This window comes from Amphiura filiformis, chromosome 13 (assembly GCF_039555335.1).
Source record: "Amphiura filiformis chromosome 13, Afil_fr2py, whole genome shotgun sequence".
In the NCBI taxonomy this organism is placed as follows: domain Eukaryota; kingdom Metazoa; phylum Echinodermata; class Ophiuroidea; order Amphilepidida; family Amphiuridae; genus Amphiura; species Amphiura filiformis.
Window position 1 is genome coordinate 43831516 of NC_092640.1, and position 27829 is coordinate 43859344.

Sequence of the window (27829 nt, forward strand, 5' to 3'; positions counted from 1 at the left end):
GAAAGGAAAAAATTGTGGAGACATTTTTATTTCGGACTTTTATTTTTACCCCGTGGACACTTGGTTGGATTCGACCATATGCCCTGCGGTATTAGGTTACCGTGTGCAATTTGAATCTGCACTGTGAAATCCCAGTACGCTATCTACTGAAGGTAGCAAATGTCATAACCGATATCCCAGTGTGCTATCTACTGAAGGTAGCAAATGTCATAACTGATATCCCAGTGTGCTATCTACTGAAGGTAGCAAATGTCATAACCGATATCCCAGTGTGCTATCTACTGAAGATAGCAAATGATGTCGTAACCAATATCCCAGTGGGCTATCTACTGAAGATAGCAAATGATGTCATAACTGATATCCCAGTGTGCTATCTACTGAAGATAGCAAATATCATAACCGATATCCCAGTGTGTTATCTACTGAGGATAGCAAATGGTGTCATAACTGATATCCCAGTGTGCTATCTACTGAAGATAGTAAATATCATAACTGATATCCCAGTGGGCTATCTACTGAAGATAGCCAATGATGTCATAACTGATATCCCAGTGTGCTATCTACTGAAGATAGCAAATATCATAACTGATATCCCAGTGGGCTATCTACTGAGGATAGCAAATGATGTCATAACCAATACCCCAGTGTGCTATATACTGAAGATAGCAAATGATGTCATAACTGATATCCCAGTGTGCTATCTACTGAAGATAGCAAATGATGGCATAACCGATACCCCAGTATGCTATCTACTGAAGATAGCAAATGATGTCATAACCAATATCCCAGTGTACTATATACTGAAGATAGCAAATGATGTCATAACCGATACCCCAGTGTGCTATCTACTGAGGATAGCAAATGATGTCATAACCGATACCCCAGTGTGCTATCTACTGAAGATAGCAAATGATGTCATAACTGATATCCCAGTGTGCTATATACTGAAGATAGCAAATGATGTCATAACCGATATCCCAGTGTGCTATCTACTGAAGATAGCAAATGATGTCATAACCGATACCCCAGTGTGCTATCTACTGAAGATAGCAAATGATGTCATAACTGATATCCCAGTGTGCTATCTACTGAAGATAGCAAATGATGTCATAACCGATACCCCAGTGTGCTATCTACTGAAGATAGCAAATGATGTCATAACCGATATCCCAGTGTACTATATACTGAAGATAGCAAATGATGTCATAACCGATACCCCAGTGTGCTATATACTGAAGATAGCAAATAATATCATAACCGATATCCCAGTGTGCTATCTACTGAGGATAGCAAATGATGTCATAACCGATACCCCAGTGTGCTATCTACTGAAGATAGCAAATGATGTCATAACTGATATCCCAGTGTGCTATATACTGAAGATAGCAAATGATGTCATAACCAATATCCCAGTGTGCTATCTACTGAAGATAGCAAATGATGTCATAACTGATATCCCAGTGTGCTATATACTGAAGATAGCAAATGATGTCATAACCGATATCCCAGTGTGCTATCTACTGAAGATAGCAAATGATGTCATAACCGATACCCCAGTGTGCTATCTACTGAAGATAGCAAATGATGTCATAACTGATATCCCAGTGTGCTATCTACTGAAGATAGCAAATGATGTCATAACCAATCTCCCAGTGTGCTATCTACTGAAGATAGCAAATGATGTCATAACCAATACCCCAGTATGCTATCTACTGAAGATAGCAAATGATGTCATAACCAATATCCCAGTGTGCTATATACTGAAGATAGCAAATTATGTCATAACCGATATCCCAGTGTGCTATCTACTGAAGATAGCAAATGATGTCATAACCGATACCCCAGTGTGCTATCTACTGAAGATAGCAAATGATGTCATAACCAATCTCCCAGTGTGATATCTACTGAAAATAGCAAATGATGTCATAACTTATATCCCAGTGTGCTATCTACTGAAGATAGCAAATGATGTCATACCGGTAACTGATATCCCAGTGTGCTATCTACTGAAGATGCAAAATCATGTCATGTACTGCATATAACTACTATTGAGCTATCCCAATGTGCTATCTACTGAAGATAGCAAATGATGTCATAACCAATCTCCCAGTGTGCTATCTACTAAAGATAGCAAATGATGTCATAACTGATATCCCAGTGTGCTATCTACTGCAGATGCAATATCATGTCATGTACTGCATATAACTACTATTGAGCTATCCCAGTGTGCTATCTACTAAAGATGCACAATTATGTCATGTACTGCATAACTACTGTTGAGCTATCCCAATGTGCTATCTACTAAAGATAGCAAATGATGTTATAACTGATATCCCAGTGTGCTATCTACTGAAGATAGCAAATGATGTCATAACTGATATCCCAGTGTGCTATATACTGAAGATAGCAAATGATGTCATAACCGATATCCCAGTGTGCTATCTACTGAAGATAGCAAATGATGTCATAACTGATATCCCAGTGTGCTATATACTGAAGATAGCAAATGATGTCATAACCGATATCCCAGTGTGCTATCTACTGAAGATAGCAAATGATGTCATAACCGATACCCCAGTGTGCTATCTACTGAAGATAGCAAATGACGTCATAACTGATATCCCAGTGTGCTATCTACTGAAGATAGCAAATGATGTCATAACCTACTGAAGATAGCAAATGACGTCATAACTGATATCCCAGTGTGCTATCTACTGAAGATAGCAAATGATGTCATAACCAATCTCCCAGTGTGCTATCTACTGAAGATAGCAAATGATGTCATAACCAATACCCCAGTATGCTATCTACTGAAGATAGCAAATGATGTCATAACCAATATCCCAGTGTGCTATATACTGAAGATAGCAAATGATGTCATAACCGATATCCCAGTGTGCTATCTACTGAAGATAGCAAATGATGTCATAACCGATACCCCAGTGTGCTATCTACTGAAGATAGCAAATGATGTCATAACCAATCTCCCAGTGTGCTATCTACTGAAAATAGCAAATGATGTCATAACTTATATCCCAGTGTGCTATCTACTGAAGATAGCAAATGATGTCATACCGGTAACTGATATCCCAGTGTGCTATCTACTGAAGATGCAAAATCATGTCATGTACTGCATATAACTACTATTGAGCTATCCCAATGTGCTATCTACTGAAGATAGCAAATGATGTCATAACCAATCTCCCAGTGTGCTATCTACTAAAGATAGCAAATGATGTCATAACTGATATCCCAGTGTGCTATCTACTGCAGATGCAATATCATGTCATGTACTGCATATAACTACTATTGAGCTATCCCAGTGTGCTATCTACTAAAGATGCACAATTATGTCATGTACTGCATATAACTACTGTTGAGCTATCCCAATGTGCTATCTACTAAAGCTAGCAAATGATGTGATAACTGATATCCCAGTGAGCTATCTACTGAACATGCAAAATTATGTCACATACTGCATATAACTACTGTTGAGCTATCCCAGTGTGCAACATCTTTTGTACAGAAATTCTATGATTTTGTCGCTTTAATCTGAGACAAAAAACTGTTTTTAGTAAAACTTCCATTAACCTTTTGCCCTACTAAATTACCTAACATCAAACTACAGGAGAAATAAAATGACTTTGCATCATGTTTATTTCATCCCTGTATTATACTTTCAAGGCCAGTGTTGCTAAAGCTTTCATTGACAGGCTATGGCAATCTGACTGTGGCAAAAGCTCTCAAGTAGCCCAAAATTGAATGAAACACTTAATAATGCATACAATTTCTATACTTTGAGTGCATTTTTATCAGTAAACTTCATGAAATCACCCAATTGGGTGGCAAAGTCAATTCTACTGCATGCTCAGTGCCTGAAGTGGGCAAGTGCAATAGCTGCCATGTAAACAGAGTGCAAAATCATTTTTCATAATAAAAAGCATTTTTTCTGGAACTCTGAAAGCACATTATTCTGTCTGAACTGCCACAAATAAACACAAAGGTTTGCAATACAGGCTGCAGCAGCATCTATAGCCCAAAGTTTAGTAAGTTGTTTTGTTATATAGCCAACGACATTATACAATTTAAAAGTTGTCCAATGTCGGTGGCTATATACCATGGCAATAAGCTACAATGCCATCACTGCTGTATATGACTTGCAGCTGGTGAACTTGGTGATGGCCATTTGCAGATGTTGTAGTATTGCTTTACCAAAAACAAATTCAAAACAAATCATATTTCATGAATTTTTGAACAAAAAAACTAACTTGTCATTAGATTCATGGTAAAAGGACTATAATGTAGAGATTGAGTCTATCAGCCTTCCTCAAAGTGTATTGAACTTGTTTGCCTATAATGAAAGACAAAGATAAAGACAATTTATCGCGTCTGACGTCACCTGTCAATCAAACTCGAGAACGGTTTGTTTACAAGTGTCGTGATGATGACTTGCTGAACGCGGATTTATAACCGGGCGCCAGTATTGTTAATTTTGCACCTTCGACATGCAAACCATCTCAAAAGTTAGGTCTTTATAGTAGGAAACTTTCTTTTGGTGAAGGCACCATGTCCACAATGCCTAGAAAAGCTGCTTTTTGCCTTGTAAAAGTACGAAATTTTTCGCCATTTGCTGCTATTCCTTTTCTCCGATCAGCACCAGATCGATCGGTTTTCCTTTTACGCGCTGATTAACCTGTGTAAACCAATCAAGGATCGTAATTGACAGTGACATCAGACGCGATAAATTGTTTTTATCTCTGTCTTTAATTATAGCATATTGTTTTTAGCAGCGTATGATATCTATCCCTGTATCTATATCATATTATAAATTTGTTGGCAAGTTGAAATGCTGGGGGGGGGGGGAAGTTGTCAGATCTGGGTCATCAGACAAGTTAAGCCACAGCTCTGGTTGATAAAGGATGATGATCACATTTCACCACATGGTTAAATGACCTTGACCCCTACACCCCACCAATGGGGGAAAATCCAGGAATTTGTTTTCTAAATATGGGTAATTTTTGCCCAAAATGGGCAATTTTAGACCAAAATAGGGCAATTATGTCCATAATAGACTGATTTTTGCCCAAAATACAGTCATTTTCACTAAAAATATGCCAAATGGCTCACATAGAGTTGAATTTTCTGTGATTTCTGACGGGGGTTGGGGGGGGAGGGGGACAAAGAAAACCAAAAATGGTGGAGCAAGGTTGGATTACAGCCTTTTTTGTCACACATATCAAGGAGTTAGGCAAGAAGACCCTATCTGCAATAGCTGCCTGATAGACATTTGACAACATCTGCATTCTATATTGTACACATCTAAAAACTATGACACCTGGCAGCTATTGCAGATAAGGTCTTTTTGCATTAAACCTTGGATATGTCCATGTACGTCATAAACCCTTCAAGGCCACACAGAAATGTCATGTTAAAATGGTTTGGATGACTTGAAAATGCACTTTTATAAATCTAACAGATATTTATCTCTTGGCAAGTGGAATATATACTATAGCAACTACACCACTGCGGAAGAAACCAGCCAGAAATCCCTGCACCTGGCCAGTCACATCATAGGCATTAGGCAGTCCATAGATGAGTTCTGAGCAGGCCCGTATATGCAGGAATTTATTGGGGTGTGGATTTTGAAAAAGGGTTCTTTTTTTGGGGGGGGGGGTTGTGTCAAGTGGACCTTCTTCCCAAAATGTTGACCTTTTTTGACTAAAAAAGCATATAAAAACATGATTTTTTGTTTTTTGCTCGCTGCACTCCCAAATTGGTATTTTTTAGGCCTTTTTTATACTTTTTGAAAATTGGGAGGGGTGTACCCCTGTGTACAGGCCTGATCCTGGATGACAAACCCTTATGGGACCTAGGTCTGCATGGATGTACCTGTGGGCCACATTTATTTGATGGGCAACATAATTATTTCAAATGTCATCAACTTTAAGCATCCACTATAGAAACAACAATAAAACAAACAAAACATATAGGTCAGGTTGGTATTGATTGAAGTAACACTGTCATCACCAGAAATCAATACATCATAAAGGTGGCTTAATTTGAATGTGCCATCAACTCAGTTCATAGATTGGGTGCCCCGCCTCCGGATCCAAATGGATTCCTTGACCCATCTTGTATACTTGTCATTTTCAGTTGTAAAATCGGTGGAAAAAACTTCCAAAAACAGATTTACCAGGGCAAACAGGAAAGCATCTGAATCAGAATTTCTCACTTCTGCATTAGCTGAGCACGTAGCTCAAAATAACCATGTTATAGGCTGGGAGGATAGCGCAATTCTTACAACTGAAAATGACAAGTATACAAGATGGGTCAAGGAATCCATTTGATCCGGAGGCGGGCACCCAATCTATGAACAGAGTTGATGGCACATTCAAATTAAGCCACCTTTATGATGTATTGATTTCTGGTGATGACAGTGTTACTTCAATCAATACCAACAAGAAGTCAACTGGCAACCCAAGCAGATCAGTGCATCATCTGGTTGATGAAAAGAGCAGACCTTAGCTCTTGAAACGTCCCATACAGTAAGTGTTTCAATTGGACTTGCATAGAAGAAATCTTTAATTAATGGAATACTACAGTCCTGATGAACTTAATCAAGAATATAGGTCAGGTGTAACTTTCACTTGATTTGGGTTATTGAGTTTACGTTGTTGGTATAACTTTGCTTTATATTGGTACCGGTAATATCTAGAATCACCTTGATAAAAACACTACGCATTAATTTACTGGGGTCATTATCGGTGGTGTAGTAAGCAACATCATAGTTTCTGCATGACAGACTTAATTCTATATCAAATCATGTAAATGATTACCGACTGTAATAGAGTGCTGGTAGCTAGCAGGAACTTTTAGACAACAAAAATTGAAACAATTAAATGCACTGCCTCCTTCTTTTCTTTATAAGGTTACCATGCCCTTTTACAATACATTTCTTTGTTGTCTTCCTTGAAAGCATACATTTTTTCCTTCAGAAATAGGCTTCTATTCTTTGAGGCCATCTATCAAGAAATTCTAAATTTGAGCTGACAATTATTTTATAGGTCTTCTGGTTAGGCCAAAAAAAAAAAAGTTGTTTGCTTGCCCTCTACCGACCAACCCTAATTTTGGAAATCAGAAAAAAGTGGTTTTTTTTTCTATTTACTGTACAAAAGAATACCAACCCTAATTTTGGAAATTCCTGAAAAAGTTTTTTTTTTCTTTTCAAATTTTTTTATTCTGAAGATGTAAAAAAAATGTATTTTAGAGTTTTTGTTCAACATTTTAGTTGTTTTGTAATGTTAGTTGATTCATTTTGACACCAAAATTGTCTGATTTTTCATATTTTGAGCCTTAATTAATTACAAACAGTAGAGTTGGTTAGTAATTAAAAAAAAAAAAAGAAAAAAAAAAGAAGAAATCCCGACCGACCAACCCAATTGTTAAAATTCAATTGAGGGCAAGCAAACAATTTTTTTTTCTTTTCCTTAGTTAGGCAAAAATAGCTACGGTAAGCATCCCTACAAAAACAAATTGTTTTTGAAAAACATTCAAATTCAGAAAACGTTGCCAGGAAACGTTTAAATGTTGGATGTCCTATGGTTTCGGACGAAACGTTGTGATTCCAGTATTTGATTTACTTTCTGTACTTTTGATTTATCAATTGGATGAAAAATCTACACAAAGATGTTAAAATGTTGGGTTAAACAAAAGAGTAAAACGTTTAATATTATTCAAAAACATGTTTGACCGCTTGCTGCAAAATACTCTGACATAATGTTTTTTTAGTTGGTTAAATGGGTTTAAAATGTAATGTTTTAATAACATTCCAAATTTAAAAAAATTAAAACATTTTGGAAAAAAAAAAAAAAAAGAAAAATCTAAAAATTTAAAAAGATTGTATAATAAGGCTTTAAAATGTTCAGGTGAGGTTGGGTTTGGGGGTAGATGGGACAGGAAAGTCCAGGATCTTTATACATGCAGGGCTCTAGTTCCTAGAATAAGCTGCCCAGCAACAACATAATGTTTCTACATCAATTATAAACATTTTGGCTTTGGTCAAAATGTTTTAATTATGCATTTATTGTAAGTCATGAAGCATCATTAAAATGTTTGGATGAACAACACAAACAATGTTTTTAAAAATGTTGTTAAAATTTGATTATAAAACATTTTTGCAAATATTTTGCAAATACTTAAGGATGTAAACAATTTGTTAGTGCAGATGTTGCTGTATTTTAAAGTCTCACTTATGTGTGGTGTTTTTCGAAAGGAAATAATAGTCAGTTGAATTATGTGCACTCAGTTCACATTGAGTACACATTGATTGTGTATTACTAAATACTTGTTTCCTTCTTCCTGTCACGTCTCATGAATTAAATGTTAAAATGGAAACGGGAATTCCCTTTAAAACTTATGTGTAACATAAAAATAAATAAAAATAAATAAATGTTGGTATTTATACAGCGCCTTTCACATGTGAACATGTACCAAAGCGCTTTACATTTATTCCGCGGTCGTTAGAATATGTCAGCTGCCATACAATGCCCAAGGCATGCTCATACCTTTAGGCGGCGCTCAATGGACAGTATTCATAACAGCTCCCCATTTCACACCTGGGTGGAGAGGAGTAATCGAGATAAAGTGCCTTACTCAAGGGCACAACACGATGGCGTCGCCGGGGCTCGAACCCGCAACCTTCCGATTATGAGTCGTAGCCCGTTCCGCTCGGCCACCATGCTCCCCAAGATAAAATGTTATCCCTTTTAAGCAAATCAGTGTTTCTTGTAAATGTGACTAATTCCATCTGAATTACTAACATTTATAGAGCATGATACTGGTAGTCTATAATGTTTTTATTATTGATATTCACGTAATACATTGATATCAAACAAATGTCAAATGAAAGATCCTATGTTTCTCGCTAACATATTGAATGAAAAATTAAGAGTTCCTAATTGATGTATTGCCAAGATATCATGAAGAAACTGTTGAATTAGTCTCAAATGTGGTATACCACAATTGAGACTAATTGACAGTTTTTTGATAATTTTTTCGGAAAGATACCAATTTGGAACACCTAATTTCAATATGTAATGAGAAAAATAGGAACTTTCACCTGATACCAAAATCTGCATTTTGATGGGGTAAAGTGGGAGGGGGGATGAGACAGTCAATCAGGTTACCCACCTTTAAAGCACTGCTCAAAAGTTTAAACAGACCTGTTTATTGGGTGAACTAAACAGCCTGCAGTTGCTTAAAATATTTAAATAAGTTGTTTAGGAATGTTAAACAAGCATGCACTCGCCAGAGTTAAGTATTTAATACTTCCGCATAATCGTTGTACAATAGTTGAAAATGCACATTCAGCTTACACTTTTCTCTTCCCACACCCAATTTCCAACATTGGGAGACTCATAAGGGACTGTTCACAAACACTTGTAACAGGGGGCCCCTTTACAAGTGTTTGTGAAAGGTCCCTAATGTAGAAATGGTGACGTTGTTGTGCAACTAAATATGGCAATAGGGGAGCCTGCATAAGAATTAAAGATAGAAGTATTATTATATCAAGTATTATTTACAAATCCGATGCATTAAAATGGGAGTTTAAAATGTCCCCATGCATGTTTTCACAGCATCTTTGCATGCTTGTAGCCTATATACTGTAAATCCAGGCAATGGGATGGCATTTTGGTCAAAACTTTGTTTTCTGTAAATTTGCCATGTTTTAAAAAATGGACTGTATTTTATTAAGTGCTCTGACAACTCATTTTGTAGGAGCGGGTCACATTAGTGGTGTTCCAGTGATGTCATATTGGTCCAATTCTGGGGACACCTTAATTCCTACCCAGCAAACACAAACCGTTTTCGACATCATTCGCAAAAGGTTATAAAAGGTTGTCAGAAAACGTTTAAATGTCGGGTTGTATAAAGGGTACATTAATGGTATAAAACGTTTTCATAACATTTATTGGTAATTTACTGCACAGAAAACATTTAAATGTCGGGTTATATAAAGGGTATAAAAACGTTTTAATAACATACCAAAATCATTTTTGAAAACTTGGTACAAATAATACTAAACAGAATGTTATTTTGGGGTTGAAAAAATATTTTGAAAAAAATGTTTGCCCAAAATATTTGCAATAACGTTCTTAAAATGTTTTCACGACCTTTATATAACCCGACATTTAAATGTTAGTAAAACGTTTTGTAAAAAACATTTTAAGAACATTTCTGTGTTTGCTGGGTGTTGACAAAAATATTTGGCCAAAATGTTTGCAAAAATAGTTTACAATGACATTTCGAAAACATTTTAAAAATATTGTTGTAGTGTGTTTTCATACAAAACGTTTTAAAACGATTTCATGACCTTTATATAACCCGACATTTTAATGTTATTAAAACGTTTTACCTAAACCAAAACCCAAAATATAACTTATTTAAAACGCTTTTAAAAACGTTTTTGTGTTTGCTGGGTAAGCAAGGTTCTCATTGCATGTATACAAATGACTAGACGTGCAGCACTGTGTTAATTATACAAATGAAGCACTTGTTTCAAAACCCCTTACATCCACTTGCCCATTTTTGAGAACACATCAAAAAATCATCAAAAAAAATCACTGATATATGGGGGTTTGCAGCAAAAGCAGTTTTTGGCGGGATGCTTGGGTAGGATGAGCATCCCGCCAAAAACTGCTTTTGTTGAAAAACACCTTATATCAGTGATTATTTTGATGATTTTTTGATGTGTTCTCAAAATTGGACAAGTGGATGTAAGGAGTTTTGAAACAAAGCTCTTCAAATATGGGTCACAGTTTTGCCCACCTGGTAGGCCTAGTATCAAAAGCCCTCTTTTCAAGGTCAAATTTGGAATAAGGATAACCTTGAATTCTTTGTCTCATTTTGGTGGTCATTCTCACCAAATAAATAATGAACCAGCAACAACCTATAGCAATTTGACCTTGGATGACCCCTGATGACCCTAAAATGACCTTGATTGTCTTGCTTCGGTGGTTGTTCATACCAGATTTATTGAACATTCAACAATTATAGTGATATGACCCCGGATGACCTCAAAATGACCTTGACATTGATTGTCTTGCTTCGGTGGTCATTCCTATCAAATATCATGAACTTGTGTATGAGAATTTGACTTTTTTTTGTCTTGCTTCGATGATTGTTCATACCAAATTTCATGAACATGTAATAACCTATGTTGATGGCCCCAAAATGACCTTGACATTCTTTGTCTCACTTAAGTGGTGATGTCCCCCAAATCTTGTGAATCTGTGACAGTCTATGGCGATTTGACCCTGGATGACCCAAAAAGACCTTGACATTTTTAGTCTTGCTTTGTTGGTCATTCCTAACAAATATCATGAACTTGTCACAAGCTATGGAAATGTGACCCTGATGACCCCAAAATGCCTTGGCATTTTTTGGCTTGTTTTGGTGCTTATTCCCACCAAATATCACAAACCGGTGACAAACTATCAACATTTGACCTTGGATGACACCATATGACCCCAAAATAACCTTGACATTTTTTGTTTTAATTAAGTGCTCATTCTCACCAAAAATCATTAACCTGTAGCAATCTATGGCGATTTAACCTTGAATTACCTCAAAAAGACCTTGACATTCTTTGTCTTATTTAGATTTTCATTACCACTAAATGAAACTGATACAATCAATGGGAATATGACCTTGGATGACCCTTGATGACCCCAAAATGACCTTGACCATTTTTGTCTTGCTTCGAAGGTCCTTCATACCAAATTTCATGAACATGCAACAATCTACAGTGATTTTACCCCGGTTGACCCCAAAATGACCTTGACATTTGTTGTCTTGCTTGAAAATGACATTCTTTGTTTCACTTAGGTGCTCATTCTCACCAAATATCATGAACCTATGACAATCTATGGCAATGACCATGGATGAACTCGAATGACCCCAAAATGGACTTGACATTCTTTGTTGCATTTAAGTAGTTACCCCACCAAATCATAAAGAAATCCTTTTTGAATTTGACAGGTGAAGTCAGACACAAACTAGTCTTTTTAATTCCGTCTCCAATGATATCCATGTTTGTCCATCAAACATTATTTATGTATCTAGCACTTGTTCAGTACAAGCCCCCTCTGACATTACAAAATTCATGCTCGAAGGCCTCTTCGCGGCCAACCACTTCATTGACTGAAACATGCCATATAGGGTCTCCCTTCGGATGACCTACAAATGAACATGGACTCCATTGAGAGTTAAGAATCAGTATGTTTTATTGAAAACCACCTACCATATGTTTATAATAGCTTATAATCAAATATTATATACAAAGAACAACACAAGCAAACTACAAATTTCATCCTACAATACAAATAATGATTAGGAACTCTGATTAGGAACTCATTATTATCCAATACTAAAACCTTTAGTATTTCAATCCAATACTACTAGTTTTTGTACAAATTTACAGATAGCATTCACTCTCATTTCTTTATTTTACATATTTTTCAATTACTACATACAGGTGCGAATCTTGGGCAATGACAAAGAATGACAGGAAGAAGAAAGATGCATTTGATATGTGGTGCTATAGGAGGCTGTTGGGAGTATCTTGGAAAGACAAGAAGACAAACATCTGGGTCCTGAAAAAGATTGGCAAAGACTTAAACATCAGAAAGTCATTCATTCAGAGAAAATTGCGCTACTTTGGCCACATTGTAAGAAAGGATAGTGGAGTTGAGAAGCAGATTCTTCAGGGAGCCGTGGAAGGCCATCATGGAAGGGGACATCCATCAACATCTTGGTGAAGAATGTTTCATCACACGAAATGTATGGTGCAACACGTTTGGCTTTTGAAAGAAGTAGATGGCGTACGCTTGTGAAGACAACAGCAGCGCAATCCTGTGCCATCTGACCCAGAGAGAGCGAGAGAGAATCAATCATGTTAAGAATCATGAACACACAAACAAGTGTGAACTTTCTTTTTGCGCTGTTATGTGTTTATTTGCATGTTGTTTTATCTGCAAAAAAAACCAAAAAAAACATGAAAATAAATGTTGCACAACAATATTCACTTTAAAGAAATTTTCCATATAAAATATTATGGTGGTAATAGGCCAGACCCATTACCTGGGCCCATACTATAGAGGTTATCCATGTTCTATAAGCTGCATATCCTATCAATGACTCCTATACCTTGTTTAGGATTTTTAAAAGAAGTACCTGCATGTGCAACCATGAATGTTTCAAAATAGCCCGCCAAAGTCATGCAAGTAAGTCCGAGGTCATGCATTGAATTGGTTTGAATGAGGAATACTACGGGAACCAGTACCTTTTGTTAGAAGTCACACATGAGTAAAGTGGATAACCTCTATTGTAGATTGATATTGAATCGCTCACACATATATTGTGCTATTCCAGTTGAAATTCATACACCCCCATAAAGGCATAGCTTTAATCCTCCACACAAGGCATGTGAATTTTAAATGTGGTTATCTAAATGTGAACTTCATTTGAAATCTTCATTCCCTGTGTGGAAGATTACAGCAACATCTTCCAGAGGGTATATAATATTTCAACTGGAATTTCAACTGTCCGACCTAACTTGAAAGGTCCGTCCCAGGGCGTAGCCAGCTTTCTTTGTTGGGGGGGATAAACATTTTGAGGAAAAGCTGAAAAAATCCATTTGCATTATTTTGACCTGGTATTATCGGTGGGATATATTATTATACTGGGTTTTTTGTAAAGAGACTATTCATGTAAAGTCTTCAAGCTTCCCAAAAAGGCTTTATTGGGACAACAAATTTGTATTTAAGGTTGGTCTGAACCCTGGAAATATGGAAACTTTCGAGCCTCATAACTTCTAAATTATTGGTCCAAAGTATATAAAAGTATACATATTTAGAATGGCAAAGACTTGATAAGTTCATCTGTGAGGTCAAATTTGGGCCAAAATGGCACTTTTGGCCCAAAATCCCAAAAATAATGGTTTTTGGCCCACTTCTTTTTCGTGCATCGTAACAAAAAAATTCTTGAGCCAAAATTATTTTTTTATTAATTTTTAAAAACTAGATCAAAATATCTAGGACCCGTTTTTTCATTTTTTTTGAATTTCGACCAACTTTGAGAAATCTACACCAAAAATGGTCAAAAATGCCGATTTTTCAAAAAAATCACAAAAAGCCCGATTTTGGCCCAAATTTCAAATATTTTTGGTGAAATTGGTGAAATTCAAAAAAATGAAAAAACAGCACCTAGATATTTTTATCTAGTTTTTTAAAATTAAAAAAAAAAAAAAATTTTGGCCCAAGAATTTTTTTGTTACGATGCATGAAAAAGAAGTGGGCCAAAAACCATTATTTTTTGGATTTGGGGCCAAAAGTGCCATTTTGGCCCACATTTAACCTCACAGATGAACTTATCAAGTCTTTGCCATTCTAAATATGTATACTTTTATATACTTTAGACCAACAATTTAAAAGTTATGAGGCCCGAAATTTTCCATAATTCCAGGGTTCAGACCAACCTTAACACAATTTTGGCCCATGATTGGGGTAAAAAGGGCTTTATTGTGACAATGTGCAGAGTAGTGTGCAAAATATGTGTATTTTACTCGGGTGAATTTCAGTGGAAAATGGGCTCCATGCCCCTTTTCTTTTCTCTTTCATTTTTTGTCAGAGCGGCACTTTTCTCTTTCATTTGTGCCCCCCTCCACTGACTAGGCTACTGGTCTATCCACCCATTGAACAGAATTTTCACATTTGCCACAATGTGTTTGAGCTTAAAGTAATACATTTTGACATTATCACATTGTTACAACAATATTTATGCAAATAATGAAAATTCTTCCATTCATGACTGCAATTGGACATACATATTAAAATAAAGAATTCACAAAAAGTAACACAGCCATTTCAAAATTCCTATTAAAGAGTTGTAGCATATTGTATTGATTATAATTTAGTGCAAAGATAATGGCACGCTTTACTTGCTACAATGCTTGCATTAAGGTTGGTCTGAACCCTGGAATTATGGAAACTTTCGGGCCTCATAACTTCTAAATTGTTGGTCTAAAGTATATAAAAGTATACATATTTAGAATGGCAAAGACTTGATAAGTTCATCTGAGAGGTCAAATTTGGGCCAAAATGGCACTTTTGGCCCAAAATCCCAAAATAATGGTTTTTGGCCCACTTCTTTTTTGTGCACCGTAACAAAAAAATTCTTGAGCCAAAATTATTTTTTTAACTAATTTTTAAAAACTAGATCAAAATATCTGGGACCCGTTTTTTTCATTTTTTTGAATTTCTACTAACTTTGAGAAATTTGCGCCAAAAATGGTCAAAAAATGCTGATTTTTCAAAAAAATCAAAAAAAAGCCCGATTTTGGCACAAATTTCAAATATTTTTGGTGAAATTGGTCAAAATTCAAAAAATGAAAAACGGGTCCTAGATATTTTGATCTAGTTTTTAAAAATTAGTTTCAAAAACTTTTGGCCAAGAATTTTTTTGTTACGGTGCACAAAAAAGAAGTGGGCCAAAACCCGTTATTTTTGGGATTTTGGGGCAAAAGTGCCATTTTGGCCCAAATTTGACCTCACAGATGAACTTATCAAGTCTTTGCCATTCTAAATATATATACTTTTATATACTTTAGACCAACAATTTAGAAGTTATGAGGCCCGAAAGTTTCCATAATTCCAGGGTTCAGACCAACCTTAATTTTGATAACCATTGATTGGTGTAAGTGACATTTTTAAATTCATTTTTCCTTTAAAATACTGCTGTATTGTTAATATTTAACAAAACTCAAAACTGGTGAATGGGGTATCAAAATGCAATCATGAATATGATTATAATATAGTTCTGAAGCTATAGAGGTATCTGTATTGGCTGTGTTACTTTGTGTGACGTTGATTAAACCAATGAAGTTTGTATGATTAATATACATTTTGCATTAAATCGGTTTCAAGCCTCATCATATCTGTGATCAACTTCGCACTGGTTTACGTAGTTTCATCTTCAACTGGTTCCAGAATAACTCTTGTCTAATGGGATCTTCAGGCCATTTCAACACTTCCTTGTAACATAATAACTGACGAAGCAACAGCGTCTTTTTATGATCAGGTATTTCCCCAATTTGTACAAGAATGAGTATATCAGCATTGTCCATTACCATTTGCATTCGTGCAAAATGTAGCTGATAATGACACCATCCATCATCCATGAAATTCGCTGACAAAACTGCGATAGTTTTGCGGCTTTGCTTAATACCGTGATTTATGGCGTTTAGAATATAATGTCCTGCTGGAATGTCACCCCTATCTTTAAGACAAAGACGAAACCGTTCTGGTCCATCTTCAATGTTTGGAATAAGTTGATCATTAATCCATGCTTCATTGTCTTTGTGATAGGCAACATAAGCATGATATCGACGTCGCATGATTGGTGCTTCATATGGGGCATCAACATCCTCCTCATCATCGCTATTGATATCAGCATCATCATCATTATCTATATATCGCTGATATCTTCTCTGACAACACAAAGTCCAGCATTTGTAATGTATGCGCCATCGATATTTATAAGTTATAAACACTATTAGACAAATAACAAGTATACCTGACACACTTAGACCAATGTAGTATGCAAGATGCAGACTACAGTCTAAACTAAATCCGGTAATATCAAGATTCTCTCTGATTGCAGGAGACTTGCACAGGTATGGAAACTCTGGATCTATGTATGTGTCTGTGCCTAATAATATCCAATCTTGCAGCGGTTTTATATCACATGTGCAAGAAAATGGGTTATCTCCAAATTCAACAAACTGTAAGTTATATGGTGCCTTCATCAGAAATGTAGGGAGTGTAGGCAATGCATTGCTAGGTACAAGGAGTGTTTGTAGACCAAAGAGATCTTTCAAAGAATTCAAATTGGCAAGATAGTTTCCAGTCAAATCAAGGAAGGTTAGACTTGACATGTGATAAAATTGATTTGAAGGTAAGCTAGCTATTGCATTATGACTGAGATCCAGGTGAATGAGATTTTCTAGTAACGAAAAGTCATTTTCATTAATATTGTCAATCTTATTGCTGCTTAGGTTTAAATATTGTAGACTGTGACTCTCTAGAAGAAATTGGTCAATTGATAATAATTTACAGTTTATTAATGTCAGGTTTTCTAGCTGAGGAAAATGGTCAATTTCTTTTCTAAAAAGGAACTTCATTCCTTCTGTGTCAGATATGTACATTGACTTGAGATGTGAACAAGTACCCAATGTAAATTGTGTTTTTTCAATGAATTCAAGTTTACTGAAGGTAATTTCCTCAAGTGCAAAAGATACAAAACAAAATGTTTTAAATATGTTATAATAAACTTCAACATTATTTTTAGCAGCTGAAATGGAAATAGATCTGAGGAACTTATTAATCATGTACAATTTAATGTGATCTGTATTAATATCATGTATATACACATTTGTGAGATGGTGAAAATTCAAAAGGAAAATATTTGTAAGAGGATTATGTGAGATATCAAGAATGTCCAGATATCTCAATCCTGGTTCATACCAGCTGGATATAAACTGTATGTTATTATTGCTCAAATCCAAGTGTTTTAGTGTGCCTGTAAGCACTCCCAGATCTTCAAAACAAAATTTATCGAGACCAATGCCACTGAGCTTCAATGACTTAATGTGCGATAAGCCTCGAAAGGCATAGTGGGATAATTGGGTGGATTTTGCAAACAAAGTACTGCATTGGTTAAGTATAGTCAAATTTTGCAGGTATGGGAAAATACAAAATGAATCATTTTCAATTGATAGATGAAAATCAGACGTGCAATACACATATGAAATTGTCAAAAATGACACAGATGAGTTCACTGATCCAGGCATCACTTGTTGAAATACACTATTACTTCTTATGCCCAGGTTCAGAGTAGATATTGAAGATGGTAATCTTGTGATTAGTTCTGACCATTTGGTGACATTCCAATTTTCAGTATCTGGACTATAAGTAGACGATGTGCTCACGATCAACTCCTTGAGACTAGCGGTTGTATTCTCAATAGAACAAGTTATATAGTCAAAGTTATTGAACATCATATTTAGTGTTGATATCATCTTGAGGGCTTCTACTGCTTTACACGGAGTAGAAGATAGATTATTATTGGAAATATCTAAATAGGTTAGATGGGTAAGATTTGCAAACAATGTCTCTGGTAAGTTTGATATTCTATTAATGGATAGATCTAAACATTGTAGGCTGGTGAGATTTACAAACAATGTGTCTGGCAAGTTTGACAGGCCTATATATGTACTGGATAGATTTAAATATTCCAGATTGATGAGATTTGTAAACAATGACTTTGGTAATCCTGACTGGTACATATTCCTGGATAGATCTAAATGTTTCAGACTGATGAGATTTGCAAACAACATCTGTGGTAAGTTTGCTATGTCATTGATGGATAGATCTAAATATTCCAGACTGGTGAGGTCTTTGAACAGAGCAGCTGATGATACATCAATTGAACAACCTACTGCATCCAAGCAAGTCAAATTAATCAAACCTTGGAAAACAGAATCAGGGAATGATTTTATTTTATTCCACGATAAATCAATCTCTTGCAACTCATGTAATCCACTAAATACCAATGGTGGTAGACCAGACAAACCACCGAAAGCAATGTTTAACTTTTTCAATGACGTGGTAGTGAGAAATGGACTTCCATGCAATGTAAGATGGATTTGATGGCTTAGATCTAGAGATTCCAGTTTGTTCAGTCCTGTAAATGTCCCGTTTGTGACAGTCCGTATATTGTTGTTACTCAAATCCAATTTTTGAAGTGAAGTAAGATGAATGAAACTCTTCCTATTGACAGTTTTAAGTTGGTTATGACTCAAATCCAAACTCTTGATATTGTGGTTTTCAAGCATTGGAACACTTGAAAGCTGTCTATTACTACAGTCACAGTTGGTGTCATTGTATATCTTGCATGGTAATCCCTTTGGGTAGATTTTACTGGATGATTCTTTGAACGCCAGTACAGCAAACAGACAGATCAGAAACAACTTCATGATGAGTACTTTCCTGCAAATGGAACAGTAGCTGAAACTTGTATATAAACACTGATAGTCTACAGATTGTGTAAAATCTGTTTTTCTGGAAGCTCTAGTAGGTCTAAGTGATGCCAACTACTCTCTTATGGATGTGTTCAAATGAAATGACAAAATGAAACTGTTGCAAGCTCCCATATTAGGAGCTATTACAAGTATTAGGCAATACCTGTTAACCATTTCCTGTTTTACAAAATCCAGAAATAAATGAAGAAAAAATCCAGACCTGAGGTATTAAAATGTTTCTAGGAAATGTTTTTAATATAGGACATCCTTAATAGTTATCGCTTTCGATTTATTCAACAATTTGACCTGTTTCCAATCTGTTTTGATATATTTTTATCTCCTAACAGATGTTTGCTGATGGGAAATCTATTATGGCCTTGAATTCTGGTGGAAACATATGATTGATTTTACGTAAAACAAACTTTCAAGTTACACATGACTGAAAATACAATGGAACTAGTACATAGGGAGTCAAGCCATTTGAACGGACATGTTGAGTTATAATAAGTTGGCCTATTTAGGTGTTTTCTATTGGTCATGGGCAATGACTTCTGAGTGGCCAACTAAATCAATCCTCTACAGGGGTCCCCACATGGGGTCAAAGGTTACATGGGGGTCAAATTTCAAAATTGCTTGAATCTTGTTTTAAACCCTGCCGAGTATTCGTCTAGTCATAAGGATTCGGAAAAAGTATAGTTTGACTTGCCTGTGACGTACGGTTCTTGAGTTATCAGCAAAAAGGTCAAATTTTGACCTCAACTGGGGTCAACGTCGTAAAAATGTTCTGATTTAAACCAAAAATGTCTCAAATTGTTCCTCTTGCAAAACCATTTAAATTTAAAGAAGTTTGCACCATCTAGGATGTTTTGTTACATAGCAAAATATGTCAGGGTCAATAGAGTTCATCAGGGGAATGACCTCTCACCCCGTTACCTAGGTAACGAAACATTTAAGCAGTGGCGTGCACAAAGTGGGGGGGCAGGGGGCACTTTTGTGAGTCATTCGGAGGAAATCAGTCATTTCCCCTGAAATGAATGATTTCGTCCGCACCTTACACTCCTAATCAGACTCCATTCGGGGGAACTGAACAACCTGGCCCCCACTTTCAATGTGCTGCGCACGCCACTGCATTTAAGATGGCAAATGTTTCTTCCCTTTCTTCTTCTTCTTCTTTCTGGCAACAGGTCCACTGCTCCTTTATGCTGAGGCCGATTTTGACCATTATTAGTAGAAGTGGTGATGTAAGTAGTATGTAACAGGATTAACTACCATAACAATAGGTTAAACAATTTTTGAACATATTGCCCTGCACTACAAGCATGTTACAATCATCACCTGTGTATGTCTGATATCATAGATTGAAAACAATACCAGTCTTTTCAAAGATACTTATGACAGATGTGAGTGGTCAGCATGATATGGATATTCCATAGAATTTTTTACTCAGGCCTTTCAGGGCTGTCAACTTTTTGGAATTGCTTGGCGTGAGACAGACGCGTACTGGGATTTGACGACTCCAATGTTCATTTTGACGAATGATTTGGGGGGGTAGGAACAACAAATTATTCATGACGATGTGTGAGATTTTACTCATTTTTCAGCTTTTTGCGTGAGATTTACTACCTGGGCGTGAGATTATACTTCCTTGGCGTGAGACCATGAGAAAGTGACCCAATGCGTGAGACTCACGGCCAATGCATGAGAGTTGACAGCCCTGGGCCTTTATCCCTGTTCTTTGATATCTATGGTTCAATGCAGAGGTACCGTGTGAATGTACTAATGCAGAGCGATATATTCAAAAATTGTTTAAACCTATTGCTATGGTAGTAAATCCTGTTACATTATCACTTCACTCATCCTCATTTAAATAAAATTCTGTCCACCGTGTCCACCAAAAGGCCTTCACAGGGCAATTATAGTAGGCCTACAATAACATAGGCCATAGGTATGAATGGTTGTGGGAACGAGAACCGCCAAAACCCACTAACCACTCCACCCGAAAAAAAAAGGGGAATTACAGTCACTGGGTTTAGCAGTTATGGATATAGCCAGGTTTTATGATCAGTCAAAAGGCCCTATACTAGTAGGGCTATTGGTTTATTCGATAGGGTCTATCAATAACCCCCTTTTCAATGTCAATTTTTGAATAAGGATGGTAAATTCTTTCAAAAGGTGACGGTTCGGTATCTCTAAGGACCGCTATCTCTAAGGTTCGCTATCCCTAAGGTTCGTTATCACTAATTACGAAAAAGGTCCACTATACCTAAGGTTCGATATCACTAATCTTTAATAAGGTTCGGTATTTCTAAGGTTCGATATCACTAATTTTAAATAAGGTTCGCTATCTCTAATTTTAAATAAGGTCCGCTATCACTAATTTATTGAAGGTTCGCTATCTCTAAGGTTCGCTATCACTTATTTAAAATAAGGTCCGCTATCTCTAAGGTTCGCTATCTCTAAGGTTCGCTATCACTTATTTCAAATGAGGTTCGCTATCTCCAATTTTAAATAAGGTTCGCTATCTCTAATTTTAAATAAGGTTTGCTATCTCTAATTTCAAATAAGGTTCGCTATATCGGTCCTTATTTAAAATTAGAGATAGCAGACCTTATTTGAAATTAGAGATAGCGGACCTTATTTAAAATTAGAGATAGCGAACCTTATTTGAAATTAGTGATAGCGAACCATAGAGATAGCGAACCTTAATCGAAATTAGTGATAGCGAACCTTAGAGATAGCGAACCCTGATTAATTAGGGATAGCGAACCTTAAACAAAATTAGTGATAGCGAACCTTAGGTATAGCGGACCTTTATTGCAATTAGTGATAGCGAACCTTAGAGATAGCGAACCTTCAATAAATTAGTGATAGCGGACCTTATTCAAAATTAGTGATAGCGAACCTTATTTTAAATTAGTGATAGCGAACCTTATTTTAAATTAGTGATATCGAACCTTAGAACTAGCGAACCTTATTCCAAATTAGCGATATCGAACCTTAGAAGTAGCGGGCCTTTTTTTAGGTATAGCGAACCCTTTTCTCTATTAGAGATAGTGGGATTCTGATCTCCATAGTCTTTACACGTTAGTGATAGCGAACCTTAGAGATAGCGAACCTTAGAGATAGCGGTCCTTAGAGATAGCGGGATGTCACGGTGCAAAATTTACCTTCAGTTAGATTTAAAGTGTTCACACAAATTCAACCCCTAGCATTTTCACCCTGCTTGACATAAGGTGACCCGAAATGACCTTTGACCTTGAGCACCACCTTTGTATTAAGGTTCACATGGTGCAGTTATAATCTGAGACAGAATTGGAAAAAGACTAGTCAATCAAACTCCCTACAACACTTGATTGGTTAGTTAAGCGTGTAAAGGAAGGTTTCAGCTGGTGCCTTCACTGTAAAAAAGGAATCACAGAAAGTGGCAAAAAATTATGGTACTTTTAGCAGGCAAAAAGCTACTTTTCTATATATTGTTGACATCATCAGAAAGATTCCTATTACCAATACCTAAGTTTCGAGACGGTTTGTAAGTTTGAAGGTGCAAACTTAACCATAAGGTACACTGTTTTATCATCACGTTCAGAGTTTCAAACATCACGGCAACTCATAAACAAATCATTTTTTAGTTTGATTGACACATGATGTCAGATGCAAACTAGCCTTTTTAATTCTGTCTCTGATTATATCCAAATTTGTCCACCTAACATTATTTAGTATAGTACCTAGCACATGTTCAGTGCCAAGGAGATTGTGACAGGCCCCCTAACACTACAAAATTCTTGCTCAATGGACGCCTCATTGACTGAAACATGCCATAAGGTCTCCCTTCGGATGATCTATAAATGAACATGGACTCAGCTAAGATTTAAAAATTGGTATGCTTTATTGAAAACAACCTCCTAAAGGTATATACTAGTAGTAGTCAAATATATATACGTACAAAGAACATAATCATCTACCAAAAAGTAATTACCCACCCACCTCCCTTTATTACAAGACAAAACTCAACATCTATACATCAAATTTAAAAACTGAAATAGCAAAAACAAACCCATGTTAATTCTGCAAATTTTGATACCTCATTTGTCTTGATAGCTCATCATTTGTAGCCATGGTGACTCCTTGAATGACAAAGATGTATTAAAGAGCTACTCAAGTCAGTCTGCCATTACATTCTCAACATAACTGGTCAATGATGACCTGCGGTGACCAGACACTCTAGCAACAAAAGCTATCCTTAATGGGTTTCGGTGCAACTTTTGAAAAGGCATCTTTTTTCATTCAAAGGGTTACCATGGCAACACATTTTGGGCAATTAAGACAATAGGCATCAAAATTTGCAAAACAAAACTGGGTTTCCCTTTTGCTATTTCAGTTGTAAATCTGAGGTCTTTTGACACAATGATATTATGGTGGCCCATTTAGTTTTTGTTCAAATTTACAGATATTATTCACTTTCATTTCTTTATTTTACATATTTTTACACAAGTTTCACTTTTATTATGTGACCAACACATTGTTTTTGTGAGCAACAATATTTTTACTGGTTTTAAGACAACACAATTTGACGCTTTGAAGAGCTGCTATTAAAAGTTGACCAACATTGATCAAAATCTACATTAGCATAGATATGAATAATCATAACATTTACAACAGTCTCAATTTCCTAGTTTGATAATAAAGTTCACTTTCCTAAAGCAATGCCCCGCCCCTTCTCATGTGAGGCCAACTTTCCCTTTTAAAAGGAATTGTTATTACACAACTGGTGTTTAACTAACAAAATTCTTTGTATACAATTATATAGAGTTTTCTAATAATTAGCCCCTTGGCTTAGCTAACTCTAGTAATAAGCCAGACTTAGCGAAGCGGAAAACTAAAAATCTATCGCTAACTCCAATCAGGCCAGAATTAGCAAAGCGGAAGACTGAAAGCGAAGACGAAGATGAAGAAGGGACCAATTATAAGAAAATTCTAAATTTTAATATTCGTAATCAATCACGTTAAGAATCATGAACACAAACAGGTGTGGACTTTCTTTTTGTGCTGTGTTTATTTGCATGTTGTTTTATCTGCAATAGCTGTTGGGAGTGCAAAAAACAAAAACAACAACATGATAATAAATGTTGCACGACAATATTCACTTTAAAGAGATTTTAAATTTTTGTGATGTTGATTAAACCAATGTAGTTAGAGTTGTTATTATATAGATTGTCCATTAATACAGTTTCAAGCCTCATCATATCTGTGATCAACTCGCACTGGTTTACGTAGTTTCATCTTCAACTGGTTCCAGAACAACTCTTGTCCAATGGGATCTTCAGGCCACTTCAACACTTCCTTGTAACATAATAACTGACGAAGTAACAGCGTCTTTTTATGATCAGGTATTTCCCCAATTTGTACAAGAATGAGTACATCAGCATTGTCCATTACCATTCTCATTCGTGCAAAATGTAGCTGATAATGACACCATCCATCATCCATGAAATTCGCTGATAAAACTGCAATTGTTTTGCGGCTTTGCTTAATACCGTGACAAATGGCATTGAGAATATAATGCCCTGCTGGAATGTCACCCCTTTCTTTAAGACAAAGTCGAAACTGTTCTGGTCCTTCTTCAATGTTTGGAATGAGTTGATCATTAATCCATGCTTCATTGTCTTTGTGATAGGCAACATAAGCATGATATCGACGACGCATGATTGGCGCTTCATATGGGGCATCAACATCCTCATCATCATCGCTATTGATATCAGCATCATCATCATTATCTATATATCGCTGATATCTTCTCTGACAACACAAAGTCCAGCATTTGTAATGTATGCTCCATCTATATTTATAAGTTATAAACACTATTAGGCAAATAACAAGTAAACCTGACACACTTGGGGCAATGTAGTTTTCAAGATGCAGACTGCAGTCTAAAATAAATTCAGTGATACCATTGTTTTCTCTGACTGCAGGAGACTTGCATATGTATAGAGGCTGTGGACCTATAATAGTATTTGTATCAGTCAGTATCCAATGTTGTAGAGGTTGTATATCACATGTACAAGCAAATGAGATGTCTCCAAATTCAACATACCACAAGTTATATGGTGTTTTCATGAGAAAGGATGGTAGTGAAGTCAATACATTCCCTGATACAAGGAGTATTTGTAGACTATGGAGACCTTTCAAGGAATTCAAATTAGCCAGTTTGTTTCCAGTCAAATCCAGGTGGATGAGATTTGCCATATGATGGAACAGATTATCTGGTAAACTTTCCAATGCGTTATGACTGAGATCCAAGTGGTAGAGATTTAATAGTGAAGAAAAGTTATTTCTGTTAATATTGCCAATGTCATTGCCACTCAGATCTAAATATTGTAGACTAGCACTCTCAAGAAAAATTTGGTTAATTGATGACAATTTACAGTTTGTTAATGTCAGCTGTTTTAGGTGAGGAAAATTGTAAATTTCTTCCGTAAAGCCGACTCCTCCTGAGTCATATATGGAAAGTAACTTAAGATGTGAACAATTACCCAATGTCAGGGAATTTAATTGAAGTTTCCTGAAGGTTATTTCCTCCAATGCATGGTATGATGCACACATTGGCACAGATTTATACAATGTAGTAATTTTTTGAGCTGAAATGTAAATAGTTCTGAGGGCCTGATTAATGAAGGGAGTATAGATCGCAATACTAGCTCCACTAATAATAATAGCATCCTTCAAATACACATTAGTGATATTGCCAAGCAATCCAAGGTCCACATAGCTAATGGGGTTCATTGAGGCATCCAGTGATTTCAATCCTAAGTTCATGTGCCGCCCTTGATTTATATCATATATATTATTATTGCTCAAATCCAAGTGTTCTAGTGTGTGTGCAAGTATTTCCAGTGCATCATAAGGGAATTCAGTGAGACCAATACCACTGAGATACAATGACTTTAAGTGTGATAAACCTCGAAAGGCATATCGGGATACATGTGTGGATATTATCCTCATGTTGCAGTGATTAAGTATAGTCAAGTTTTGCAAGTATGGGAAAATACTAAATGCATCGTCTTCAACTGATAGATGCCAAAAGGCATGTGAACAAATAGACCCGAAGTCTGAAATTCTCAAAAATGACACAGACGATTTCATTGATCCAGCCGTAACAGATTGAAATACACCACTACGAATTTTGACCAGGTTTAGAGTCGATAGTGAAGATGGTAATCTTGTGATTAGTTCTGTCCATTTGGCGACATTCCAATACTCAGTATCATTTCCTTTAAAACGCTTACCACTAGCCTCCAACTCATTGAGACTAGTCATATTCTCAATAGAACAAGTTACATGATCAAAATAATTGGCAGACATATTTAGTGTTAATAACATTCGGAGGCTTTCCATTGCTTTACACGGAGTAGATGTTAGATAATTAAGGGAAATGTCTAAATATGTTAGATGTGTAAGATTCACAAACAATGTCTCTGATAAGCTTGATATGTAATTGTCGCGTAGATCCAAATATTCCAGATTAATGAGATTGGCAAACAATGTCTCTGGTAAGCTTGGTATGTAATTATTAGATAGATCCAAATATTCAAGACTGGTGAGATTTGAAAACAATGTCTCTGGTAAGTTTGATATCTGATTGTAGGATATATCCAACCATTTCAGACTGGTGAGGTCTTTGAGCAGAGCAGCAGGTATAGGGGATGGTTTATCCAGACCGGGATCCAGACATACGGATGCATCCAAGCGCACCAGATTAGTCAAACCTTGGAAAACAGAATCAGGGAATGATTCTATGAGATTAAAACGTATATCAAGCTCTTGCAACTCATGTAATCCACTAAATACTGATGGTGGTAGACTGGACAAACCATAGACAATGTTTAACTTCTTCAATGATGTGGTAGACAGGAATGGGCTTCCATGTAATGTAAGCTGTCTTTGAACGCTTAGATCTAGAGTTTCCACTTTGTTCAGTCCGGTAAATGTAAGATTTGTGACATCCTGTATCACGTTGTAGCTCAAATCCAAGTTTTGAAGTGAAGTGAGATGAATAAAACTCATTTCGCTGACCAATCGAAGTTGATTGTGACTCAAGTTCAAGGTCTGAAGTGAAGTGAGAAGTGTGAAATTTTCCCCATTGACAGTTTCAAGTTCATTATAACTCAAATCTAGAATCCTGACATTGTGGCCTTCTAGCATTGGAATACTAGTCAGCTGTCTATTACGACAGTCACAGTTGGTGTCTTTGTATATCTTGCATGGTACTGTATACGCCAATATTTTCGCGTACAGATATTTTCGCGATTTCAAGTATCACTGACAATTTCGCGAGGTGTTAAATTCGCGGTTGTTGGCAACTTATATAATAAAATACATAAGAAATTTCCTCATTTTAACATATTCGCGGGTTATTATTTTCGCGGGCACATATTAATCCGCGAAATTCGCGAAAATTAAACCACCGCGAAAATTTCAGCGTATACAGTAGTCCTTTTGGATAGGTGAATTTACTGGACGATTCCACGATAATGAGTACAGCAAACAGACAGATCAAAAAGAACTTCATGATGAACACTTTCCAGTCAGGAATCGTACAGTGGGTGAGAACTTGAAGACACTGATTGTCTAAATATTGTAAAACTTAATTCTTTTCTTTCCTGGCTAGAAGTTCAAGAAAAGTCATGACTACTC

At 36.1% G+C, this 27829-nt stretch overlaps 2 protein-coding genes across 2 annotated transcripts in view; both read right to left on the reverse strand.

Annotated features, from left to right (window-relative positions):
* Window positions 1–27829, reverse strand: part of LOC140168398 (tumor protein p53-inducible protein 11-like) — a 455473-nt gene that overhangs the window by 262007 nt on the left and 165637 nt on the right. The gene's annotated exons all lie outside the window — the stretch shown is intronic.
* LOC140168724 (uncharacterized) lies at window positions 16001–27396 on the reverse strand. The gene is made up of 4 exons (XM_072192133.1): window positions 24374–27396; window positions 23686–23755; window positions 17932–18585; window positions 16001–17139 (listed from the first exon to the last, which is right to left on the reverse strand). The coding sequence occupies exons 1-4, from the start codon at window positions 27335–27337 to the stop codon at window positions 16001–16003; spliced, it is 4827 nt and encodes a 1608-aa protein (XP_072048234.1). The 5' UTR covers window positions 27338–27396.